Source organism: Echinops telfairi, unplaced genomic scaffold (assembly GCF_000313985.2).
Source record: "Echinops telfairi isolate 266 unplaced genomic scaffold, ASM31398v2 ScPeMD7_4048;HRSCAF=4782, whole genome shotgun sequence".
Classification (NCBI taxonomy): Eukaryota; Metazoa; Chordata; class Mammalia; order Afrosoricida; family Tenrecidae; genus Echinops; species Echinops telfairi.
Genome location: NW_022107947.1, coordinates 727,303 through 739,142, shown reverse-complemented (window position 1 = coordinate 739,142; position 11,840 = coordinate 727,303). Strand labels below are relative to the sequence as shown.

Genomic DNA, 11,840 nt, shown 5'->3' with positions numbered 1-11,840 from the left:
AGGCTCAGGCTCCAGACGCTCAGGTGGGCCTGTGATGGGCATCTGCCCTGCAGAGGGCAGGTGGGCAACAGTCATGCTTGGGCAATCCTTGTAACAAGTTGGTTGGTGAAATCAGCATCTCTCATCAACACTAGAAGGGTTTAGAGGTGAACAAGCCCGTGTCGTGCCACCAGAAATCCGTGGCAAGATCCTGGGAGAAAGGATCCTGGGCTTCGGAGAGAATCTCAGGAGGCTTTCCTGAAGTACTTGAGCAGGAAGGAGGTGGTGCTGATGGCCGGTGGCAGCCCTTTTGTGACCATGAGGGTAACCAGCCTAGGCATGAAGACATACCTCGGTGGTAAAGGAAGAGCCAAAAACCAACAGGTACAGATGGAAGGTGTGGAGCTGCCGGGTCAGCCAACCCTCCGGGAGCCGTCTCATGTGACATGGGCGGAGGAGAGCTGTGGCCCACCACGGCCTTGCTGCTCAGGCCAAGCTTTCTCATGGCAGGGGGGATCTTAACTCAGCAATGGGTGAAAATGAATGTGCCAGCTAATTCTAAACTATGGCAATAATACATCTCCGGTGGTGCCAAAGCAAAACAACACAGTCCTTGGTCCCTAAGCCGGCAGGAAGGCTACACGAGAAGGTCTTCTATTTAAAACTCTCTGGATGCGTGAGCCAAATGATAGGGGTAAAGAGAATTTGTGAGCAAGGATTTCAACTTTATTTCCCTTCAGATTGGAGGGGAAGGATGTGAGCCTGGCCCCAATGGTATATGCAGGCAGACAAGGGCATGACAAGAGTCACACACACACACACACACACACACACACACACACACACACACACACGGTAACAGGCTGATATTTTATTTGAAAGTCCCAGCCGCACAGGGGCTCTTGCCTTGAACTTGGCTTCTGCTATGGTGAGATGCGGTCCGAGGCCCCGGTTACGCTCATGCTCATGATGGGGAACAGGGCACTTACCTGGGCTGCAGCCTCTGTGAGTCCACAGAGGGCCTTGGAGGCGACCCCCACACACTCCCCAAAGGCAGGGAGGTCCCCCGTCTTGGCGTTCTGGGAAATGCCTGCCATCGACTCTCCCAGCACCTGCAATCCAAACAGGCAGACCGTCTCCATCCAGTGTGGCTGCAGACCATGGGGCCATGGGGGCTGTGCTTCTAATGCCAACATTCAAGGCGATTGCCTTTACAACATGTGCTGCTTATCTCCTTGGCTTGAGTGAAGAAGAGGTTCAAGAGAACGATACCATTTCCATTCCACAAAGAGAAATGAGCAATGCAAGTTTGAATTTTTCTTTTGAATAGTCTCTAACACCAGGAATAGAGTTAAGACACACAGATCAGTCAAATAAAATTCTTATGGCCCAAACTGAGAACCTTTTACAGGCAGTCTGTCCCAGGGTTACGTACAGACAACTCTTATCTGTCCTTGAAGGTTGGCGGGAATTTAGCCTCACTTTGAAACAACGGACCAAGTCCGCACTAACAATACCTTCATCACTTGCTGCGCACGAAGCCTTTAAACCACGGAGAAGGCTCAAGCCTTTTCTTGTTCTGCACCCAATACCTTCCAGCCAGTCCTGACCCAAAACAACCCTATAGGGCAGAGTAGAACTGCTCTCTCAGCTCTCCTAGCCTGTACACCTTTCCGGCAACTGAGAGCCTTACATTGCTCCTGCGACGGAGTGGCTGGTGGGTTTCAACCTGTTGACCTTGCCCTTAGGAACCCAACGCCTAAGCCAGCCCCACCAGGACTCCTTGCGTTCGTGCTAAAGTAAGGCTAAATAAGAACCATATGCACCAGTGCTACCTCATCTGCAAGTCAGAGTGAAGGACACACTCAGAAACAGGCCTCCTTCCCTGGGATTGCCCGAACTTCCAGAACGTCGACATCTACCCAGTCCCAATATTGAGCTGTAGGTGAACGCAGGCCCACAAAGGGGAAGATGCACCCTTCCCACTATGAACTTACTTCCTGGCAGTAAATTTCAAAGGTGTCTCTGATAAGAAGTATACAAGGGGACTTCAAAAAGTTGATGGGAAACATGGAATCAGAAGATGGAATTTTCCCATGAACTTTTGGATACTTGCTCGTGTGTATTAAATAATAATGTAAACACAAACGAAGGGTGTTTCAGACGTGTTATGAGTATTTCCTTTGTGTTGGACGTCAGTGGGGTATTCTTGCTTCACAGCTACTTATCTTCATAGCTGAAGAGGATCCTAGCAGCTAGAACCCAACCCAGAGAGGTCAAGGTCACCCAGACAGTCACATGGGCATCAACCCACAAAATAGGGTATTTTGCATTCTATGGGCCTGACGGTTCTATTTTTCTGGGTCATAAATGGTCAACTTGAAAGAGGTTCAACACAAAACCTTTGGCGAGATTAGGACATTGCAAAATCCCAAGCCTAATGTAGCCTTCCAATCATTTGGCAATAAGTGGTCTTGTATTGGGGAGCAGGGTAAAGTCCTTAAAGCAATATGTTACTTAGTTACTTTGATATACAAAATCATCTAGGTTACATAAGCACTGCAAAGTAACACCTCAGAGGCAATGTTTACTCCGCTCCTTTCCCCTCTCCTAATCTATGCCTCCTACTGCTGGGGGGCGGGGGAGGACTGAAGTAAATTTAGACACCGCCCCCCCTCAGATCATCAACTCTTCGGCACAGCATGCTGGACAGCACAAACTCTAAATCTCAGCCCGAGACAAACCGAGCCCTCCTAACATCACCAATGCGGGCACTCCCCAAAGCTCATGTCCAAGTGGCACCACCAAGCTGAGGGCACAATCCAGTCCTCTCTCCAGTCTCATCAATTGTGTTCAATTCCCACAGATCAGTGTTGCTCACATGGTCTCCTTTTATTATTAGCCCCTCAGGGGCCCGTCTAGACCTCCCCACTCCAAACTGCGGTCCCACCCGCCACGAGGCAAGTGGATTATGCCAAGTAGTCAGGGTCTGGAGGGCCACACATGGCTGCAATCTCTGAATCCCATACGCCCCTGGGCATGCGGGCCATAAGCAGACAGCAAGAAGACAGAAGAGCCTTCCTCAGCTATGCCAGGTGAGGGAAGTGCATGCGAGGAGTCATGTGACAGCTTTGTGCTTTGTGACAGCGTTTACAAAGGGTTGGCTGTGCTTGTCAGACCTCGGACCAGTTCCTTATGGTCCCACGAGAGCACCTCCCTCGCCCAACCCCACTGAGAATTTGCATTCCACCCAGGTAGATGGATTCCGAATGTACATTTTAACAAGAGCCTCAGGCCAGGGGTGATTCCCAGGTGATTCCTAATGCATAGCCAATGAGAACAAATGGTCTGATGCCCTGGTTGCCGGACTAGGAGGCCAAGCATCACTCCAGAGCTTGGTAGAAATGCCCACTCTCAGGGCCCCACTTCCGATCCGCGGAATCAGCTAGTCTGGAGGCGAGGGCCGCCATCTGCGCTGAGCAAGCTCTCGGGCTGATTCTGCTGCACACTCGTTTCCAGGAGTGTTTGATCCAGGTCCCTGGCTTTATGAAGCCTGAACCCACACAAGCTGCTCACTCCCACCCAGCACATCTTGCATTTCACCTGCGATGACAAGTCACGTTCACGGAATGATAAGGCAGCCAGTCTCACCTTGGAGTTTTCCATCACACTCTCAATGCAGTCGAAGTAGGAGAGGTCGCTCACAGGTTCATTAGGGTTATCCAGCATCCCCTTCACGGTCTGCACAACAAGAACACAACGCAGACAGGAAGCGAGGGTTCTTATCTGGGCCGGTAGCACACACGGAAAACCCTGCTGCCGCCAAGTCACGGCTAGCTCCCAGCAACCCCGGAGGCCCGAGGAGAATGGCGACACAGGTTTCTCAGGTCATCAAACTTTATGGGAGCAAGATGCCCCCTCCTTCTCCTGGGGAGCAACTGGTGGGTCTGAACCAGGCACCGCTTGGTAATCAGCCCAACGCATGGCCCACTGCGCCACCAGGGCTCCTGCACGTCATCCTGCAGGCAAAGAACAGGAGCACGGTCCTGACCCCAGTCCAGGGAAGCCTGCGTGGGCCAGAGCAAGACTGCGCTTCCCAGGGGGTTCAATAGCGGAGTTTTCAGAACCAGGTCACCAGGCTCTTCCTTCGAGATACCTCTGGTGGACTCGAACTAGGTACATTGACCATCTGTCCCAGCGGGACCTCCTAACAGAAGCAACCGAACCAACCCCCTTGCAAGTTCTACACTGCGGGATTATCATGAGTAAAGAAGGTTTGGACCCGTGACCCCCCCCCTCTCCCCCCGTGCTGGCTCCACAGGGTTTCCCTGGCTGCAAGCTGTATAGATGGCCAGGTCTTCCTTCTGCTGTGCCAGTGGGCCAGTCTCTGGGGCGGCTCTTGAGTGTAAACTGTTTGTGCCCGCCCCACCCCCCTCCTCTGGACCTACCTCGAGCTCACGGAGAGCGTTGTCACACTCTTTCTGGCCAGGAGCTTGCTGGGTGCACAGAGTGATGAGCTGGTTGATGCTCTCCGTCACAGCTCTGTGAGACCAACAGACAAGGTGCTTGTGGGCACTGTCAGCGCCGAGGCTTGGCAGAGTCACCAGGAACACACTTACTCCCTGCCTAAGCTCCAGTGCCTCCAGCCCAGAGGCGCTCAGCAACCAAAACACACCTCACCTGGGGGAAGGGGTGGGTAGGTGGTTTGAAAGCTTCTTCTAAGCGAAATCCCTAACTTGTTTCCAGTACTCATTCGATAGACCCTTCAGGGGGTACTTTTTTAGTTCTCTTAAGAAAGCTTTTTTTTTTTTTTAAATATTCATGAACAAGAATTCCCAGTGAAGTTGCAAATAGAAACCCTTCATTAGTGACCCACGAGAGGAAGAGTCTCTGCAGGAGCTATTTTGGGATCCAGCAGACATTGTACACCTTGCCTATGGTGTGGTCTCCACTGTCCATGACTGACTAGTTCTAGAAGCTGTCCCCAGATTACTCCTATAAGTTGCTATTTTCTTAGCATTCATAGGAATAAATTAGAGCCTCTGGTGTGATGTTAGCTTCTTTTCCTTAGCACTCCAGGGGCAGGCAAGGATCTCTTTCTCTCTCTGGGGAGACCCTTCCTGGGGCGGCCCTGCTTAACCCGTCCATCCTGGGTTACACTTGTGTAAGGCGTGAAGTACAGTTTGACGTCCTCACGCTCTCTCTTTTGGCGTACGGAGTTCAACTCCTGCAGTCTTCATTTGTGGAAAAAGACGATGCTTTCTCCAGGGAACTGACTGCGTCCTTGGTTGACCAAGGGTCGGTCACATTGGATGGGTCTATGTCTGAATTCTGTCTGATTGCCAATACGACACCACCGTGTTGCTGTAGCTCAACAGTAAGTCTGAAAGTTAAAGTGCTCATAGGCATCCTCAGTGAAAATACTGCGAGAGATGGGCTAGCGCCCTCAGGGCGCACTAGAAGCAGGAGCAGAAACAAGGTTGAAGCCCACTTCTGTCGATTCTAAACCTAAAGCCGCCATCACTTTTCTGCAAGTCATAATTAAACACTCTTCTGGCAGGGCCTGCTCCTCACCAATACGGTTAAAGGGCAACTTAAAATAAACAACATAAAAAGGGCACACATTACTATTAATGACACTGACTGATAGAAACGACGCCTCTTTTAATCAGCTAAATTACCTTTGCAGCTTCCCAGAGAAAATCAAATTAGATGGCAGATGATGTTGTGAATGGACGAAGGCCTGATGATTCCATGAGGAAACACTGGCCTGAATTTTAGGGGTCCACAGGGGGGCAAGCTGGGAAGAAGAACCGAATTCCCGAACTCAACAGAGAATCCCTGGGGACTTCATTGCTCTGTTCCCCTTGCTGTTCTGTTCCATGCCCTTAGTGTATTTTGCCACGGTGTGGTGGGATCAGATCGGGCGGAATTCCCACCCTGTGGGCATGACTAATATTTAGTCTCATAAATATATAGCACAATAAAAGACAAACAAGCAAACATATGTTTAAGGCACTGTGTTTACCAGTCAATGGGAACCTTAGGTCTGAGCAAAGCCCCATGGACAAGGCTAAATGGGAAACCAACAGACGTGTTTGGTAGGTACAGCACATAAAGATATGTCTGTTTGCAACTGGAGACCCCCTTACAGAAGGGTCACGAGGAGGAGACGAGCCAGTCAGGGTGCAGTGTAGCAACGGTGAAACACACAACTTTCCTCTAGCTCCTAAATGCTTCCTCCCCCCGCCACTATTATGATCCCAATTCTACCTTGCAAATCTGGCTACACCAGAGGATGTACACCGGTACAGATAGGAACTGGAAACACAGGGAATCCAGGGCGGATGATCCCTTCAGGACCAGTGGTGTGAGTGGTGATACTGGGAAGGTAGAGGGAGAGTGGGTAGGAAAGAGGGAACCGGTTACAAGGAACTATATGTGACCTCCTCCCTGGGGGACAGACAACAGAAAAGTGGGTGAAGGGAGACGTCGGACAGGGCAAGAGATGACAGAATAATAATTTATAAATTATCAAGGGTTCAGGAAAGAGGGGACAGCGGGGAGGGAGGGGGAAAAATGAAGAGCTGATGCCAGGGGCTTAAGTGGAGAGCAAATGTTTTGAGAATGATGAGGGTAACAAATGTACAAATGGGTTATATACAATGGACGTATGTATGGATTGTGATAAGAGTTGTATGTGCCCCCAATAAAAATTAAAAAAAGATAAGCCTGTTTGATGAGACCAGGATGTGATCACACTAAACTCCACCCTCCGGTGGCCAAAGGGCAGCTGAAAGGACAGCACCAAGTCCAAGATCAGCAAAGACAGCAGCCGGTCAGCTCACCGTCCAGATGCCAGAACACTGCCAGCCCCCCCACAGAAGCACGACCCCGCTTCTTACCTTGCTGCTGCCGCCAGGAGGTTTTTCGCATTGGGGGCCCCTGGATCCACAGAGAGAGACTTGGCTGCTAACAACAGCTTGCTGGAGGCCATGGAGATGTTCTTGAGGTTCCCAATGACCTGGATCTGGTCTTCTTTGGTCTGGAAGGTAGAAGGAGTCAGTCAGGGGGGGATCCCCAGGAGGAGAACACTCAGAGAGCTGTCAGCAACAGCCTGAAACGGAAGGAGTTATCGGTGGAGATCACATTAAGCCTCATTCGTCTGCAGATGCCTAACTGGTCGAGACATCGTGGCTGTGCCTACCTGTCCCCACACAGATGCCCAGATAGAGACACGCACAGCAGGGCAGAAACTCATGCCCACGTGTGTCAGCCAAGAGCTGTGCTTTCTCACAAGTGGAGGCATCGAACGTGGAGAGGGAGAGAAACAGACTGAGTTTGTGTGTGTGTGTGTGTGTGTGTGTGTATGTATGCGTGTGCACACACATACACACGCACACAGGTACAGGCACACAGCCCAGGCAGCAATTCTCGCGGCAGCTTGCTCAGCAATGCTGGAGTGGTCAAACGAACACCTTGTGCGTCCAGCCTGGCACAAACGGCTGGCACCGTCTCGATACTCAGCGCGGACTACATCCCAGCAGTTCCTGAGTCGGGAGCAGGGCATTTCTCACGTGTCCTGCTATCTACAAACAGCCCTTGGGCGATAACAGAGCAACAAGCCCTCTGGCTGTCTCTGCTAGGGACCGAGTGCACAGCAGCTCCTGGGCCAAGAAGAAACCGGAAACCTCTTCACGTGGACACCAGACTGGACACGCTATGCTCCCTTGGTCTAAGCAAGGGGCTAATCTGTTCAGCGCAAGGAGAGGATTTTGAATCCTTTGACACTCATTTTAGCCACTGTCCCCTAAGTGGGCCCATTGAGTCTCCATCACATGATCTTTTGCTCTATTACACTGCATTCTAAGAGTCTCTCCTAAACATGGCCCACCTCCTGCCACCCTTCCTCCCAGGAAGCTAAGGAAAATGATGGGCTTTGCTGGAGGATCATGGGAAGAGGGCTCCCGCACCATCAAGATGCACGGCACACAGAGCTGAGAGCATCTCTGGGCAAGCCTTTACTGGGAGGCCATGGGGCTTCCTGGGACGCAGCGTGAGTTCAGCAAACTGGGACCTGCAAACAGCGCCCCTAGTCCCACTTGCCCAGGCAACCTCCAAGGTGGACGGTCCCTCCACACCCACCTGAGCCTGGCCAGCCATCTCAATGCCAGCGTCAAGGAATTCATCAAAATCATCACTGAACTTTCCGGAGGCGGCGGCCAGCTCCCCGCTTTGGCCCCGGGTGGCATGGACCACTTCCCCCGCCGACTGGTTCAGATCCGCCGCTGCCTGGTTCAGCTCGCTCTGGGCCTCTTGGAAAGGCTTCGTGCTGGGAGGGAGCTGCGGGGAACAGCAAGCACACCCCATGAGCAGTTCCGCTTTGCCCACAGGGATGAGACAAGGCCCCGGGGAGGGAAGAGAGACTCCGTGGGGATCACCAGCCATCAGGGCCGAATGGCTCTGTGTGGTCTGAGCCCAGCTTAAGTTTGACAAGGAGAAGGCAAACTGGCAGGAAGAGAGAGGCGCCCTGAGGGAAAGATCAGCTGCTCTGTGATCCCACAGGGAAGGCAAGATCCCACAGGGAAGGCAAGATCCCACAGGGAAGGCAAGACTGTTGCTGCGGAGTGGGATCCAAATCAGGCAACCCTGTGTGGGCCAAGGTCAAACTGACCCCTCCGGTTTCAAAAGCCTGTGACCTCTCAGAAACCGCTCTCTGGGGTTTCAACAGCCCCCCTTTCACCACGCATGCCCTGTAGGGACTGCGCTCACACCTGGCTGGAGGCCAGTCCCCAGGCCTCCTCCCCAAGCCCAGGGCCTCTCACCGAATCCACAAGCAGCTTCTTGCTGGATTCACCGATGCTCTTCAGGGCCACGTCCACATCCTTCTGCCCGGGGAGGCAGTTCACACAGTTGTTCAGAGAGTGGGAGACAGCCTTGGCCACCTGTGCACGCGGGATGGGGGAGAGAGAGAGAGAGAGAGAGAGAGAAAGAGAGAGAGCAGGCCCCTAAGAAACTGCTCCTGGGCTTGCACTGCATATACATCGGCGTATGTCTGCCAGGAATGGGCAGTGACAGTATGCACAGCGGAAAAAGGCGGGATTCTGGCCTCGCAGTCCAGGGGCCTCGTCCTTCAAAGGCGTAAGGGAGGAATCTTGCTCACCAGTATCAGCCTGACGTTGGTTGCCATGTAGAATCATCTTGTTTGGGCCTCCTGGCTAAGAGCAAAGCTATGACCCCTCTCCTTGGGGTGTGCATCCTGTCTTGGCCAAGGGTCTGATCATGATGCAGCACCCCCCCACCCCACCCCACACAGCTCTGGGAGCCTGACACAGACCTCCCCAAACTCAGGTCAGGTGCTAAAACAATACCTAATTCCAAGAGCACTGAAGAGATCGCTCCTTCTTCAGGGCCCTGTTGAGGCCCCCGAGGTGGCAGTAGGCCTTGCGTGCTAGCCTAACTGTTGAGCCAGGCCCGGGGTGGATTTCTGCTCAGCAGCTGCCTGGCACAATCATTCTCCCACCTCCCCTGCCCAGAGTGCTCAGAACAGCTCCTAACCAACCAGGAACTGCCCCTGGGCTGCCTCTGCGTGTGTCCACGACACAGCTCCGTGGCACGCGGTTGGTCTTCCTCAGTACTAGCTACGTGGGAAGGATAAAGTGTCCATAGTCCCTTTGATGGACACCATCTCTCCCCAGCTCCACCTCTCGATTTTGCCTGGAGTGTGTAGCCAAGAGGCTTCACTAGGTAGTTAAGAATCCACTGAAGGGGTCATCAAGGGGGTGCTAAACTTGAAGGGGCTGAGCGCATATATCTACCTTGCCTAAAGCTAGGAAGCAGAATGCAGTAAAAACAAGCAAGCATGGAGCCCAAAGAGACTTGCTATGCCCTGGCCTGTAACCTCCCAAGGGCAGATTTCCTCAAAGTCCCCCACTCCCAAATGATCTGTTGGCTTTGAGTCAAACAGATTTCACTTTGAATCAAAGACAAGTAGGCAAGACTCACAAAAGGAGACAGTGCATTGAGTGGATGAGCTCACAGCCAGGGGCAAAGGATGCCCCAAAGGCAGTCCACATGGATGCGGGCACACCTCCCAGGCAGGGCCTCACCTGGGCTAGCCTCTGCTGACTCTCCGCATCTCCAGGTGCAGCCAGGGCCTGCTTGGCTTCTTGAATGAGCATGGCTGAGCCCTCCATCACGTCTCGAGCTGAATCGAGCATGGCGTGCGTGGCTGTGGGGTCACTGGTAGAGGCGGCCACTCCACGGGCAGCTTGGGCCAGTATTTTCAGAGCTTGGGCGGTTTCTCTCGCAGCCACTCCTGAGGACCAAAGCCCACCAGACCTGCTATTGAGAGTGCATTTAAAAGGACTACATCTCCAGACGAAGGTTCCCTTGAAAGAAGAGAATCCTATGAGGGAGACTGCTGAGGGTGACCTCCAAATGACTCTTGATTAAAGTTGAATTCCTGTTTCTCCACGTTCCCCAGGCCACTGGCCCTCGGCAGATCCCAGAGAGATGCTCACAACGCTGAAAACAACTTCTCTCTCGCCCCCTCGCCTCCTGTGCCCCAGAGCGCTAACCCACGAAGCACCCAGGAGGAGCACAAGCGCGCAGATAAAGGTAGGTTTTGGAGGGTGATTTTAGTTCACTTTTCCAACGTCTTTTTGAAGGGTGTAACTTACACACACGAAAATAAACACACCTATATGTTGGGCAAGTGTTGGTTCACAGTTCCAACCAAGCAGATGCTCCAAGGGAGAAAACTAAAGTGACCTGTCCCCCTATTTACTAGGGGGGCTGCGAGTCAGAAGCGTGTGCTCAGTTGTTACACATCCGCACAACTACATTCCAGAGTGAGATAAAGAGCATTTCGACCACTTCCATCAGCCTGTGCCCTTCTCTGGTCAACATCTCCTTCACATTAATCGTATTCTAACATCTCTCGCCTTAGACGAACTTTACCTATTTGTAAACTTCACGCTAATGGAACCACATTAGCATGTCTATCTTGTTTCTTTCTCTGGTCATGCTAGGAGACTCATCCCAGTTAGGTGCAGCAGTGCATTTCTGTTGTTGTTTCTGGATTTACAGTACCCCGTTGTAGGAACACAGAATTTACTTGTCCACTCTTCTGCTGAGGGGAATGTGGTTGATTCCAGATGAAAGGAATCGGCACACATTTTTGTGTAAGCATTTTGGTGCACGCCCGGACTCATTTTTTGTGGGTTGACTCTTGTTGGGGCATAGGGGATGTCTATGTTCCGCTTTAGGCGGCAGAACAAAACAGTTTTTCAAGGCAGTTCTAGCGTTTTCCACAAATTCCACAGCCATTTGTGAGAGCTCCGTTGCCCCACATCCTAGCCATCACTTGGAACGTTGGGTTCATCTCAAACCCTCACCCCACCCCGAAAGTTGACCATTCTGATGGAGGTGTAGTTGTATCTCACCGAGGTATTAATGTGTAGTTTCCAAGTGAATATTGATTCCAAGTACCTTTAACATACTTATTGACCACCTGGGTGTCCTCTTTTGTGAACTGCTTTTAAATTTACTTCTGAACAGCTCATGGGACTCGGTGAAAAGCTATGAGTGGAAATGAATCCTTCCCGTGGAGAGGTGCCCCTCATGTACAATGAACACAGGCTGTGCTGGCTGCCACGTTGCCCTTGGCCAGGGCAAGGCGAAGAACGGCCATGCCGGGGTGCGTGACCGACAGACACAGACACACACACACACACACACACACACTTCTACCCACCACATTGACCTCTGAACCAGGGTGCATGACCAATACACACACACACACACACACACACACACACACTTCTACCCACCATGTTGAGCCCAGCTTAAGTTTGACA

At 52.1% G+C, this 11,840-nt stretch overlaps 1 protein-coding gene across 1 annotated transcript in view; it reads right to left on the bottom strand.

The window, feature by feature from the left end:
• The window catches only part of TLN2 (talin 2), a 351,431-nt gene that overhangs the window by 96,288 nt on the left and 243,303 nt on the right, over window positions 1-11,840 (bottom strand). Inside the window, exons 27-33 of the mRNA XM_045294950.1 lie at window positions 10,089-10,297; window positions 8,805-8,924; window positions 8,125-8,322; window positions 6,885-7,024; window positions 4,428-4,521; window positions 3,631-3,720; window positions 969-1,091 (exon numbers count right to left, since the gene is read on the bottom strand). Coding sequence (XP_045150885.1) covers window positions 969-1,091; window positions 3,631-3,720; window positions 4,428-4,521; window positions 6,885-7,024; window positions 8,125-8,322; window positions 8,805-8,924; window positions 10,089-10,297 — 974 coding nt within the window. The remainder of the gene's footprint in view (window positions 1-968; window positions 1,092-3,630; window positions 3,721-4,427; window positions 4,522-6,884; window positions 7,025-8,124; window positions 8,323-8,804; window positions 8,925-10,088; window positions 10,298-11,840) is intronic.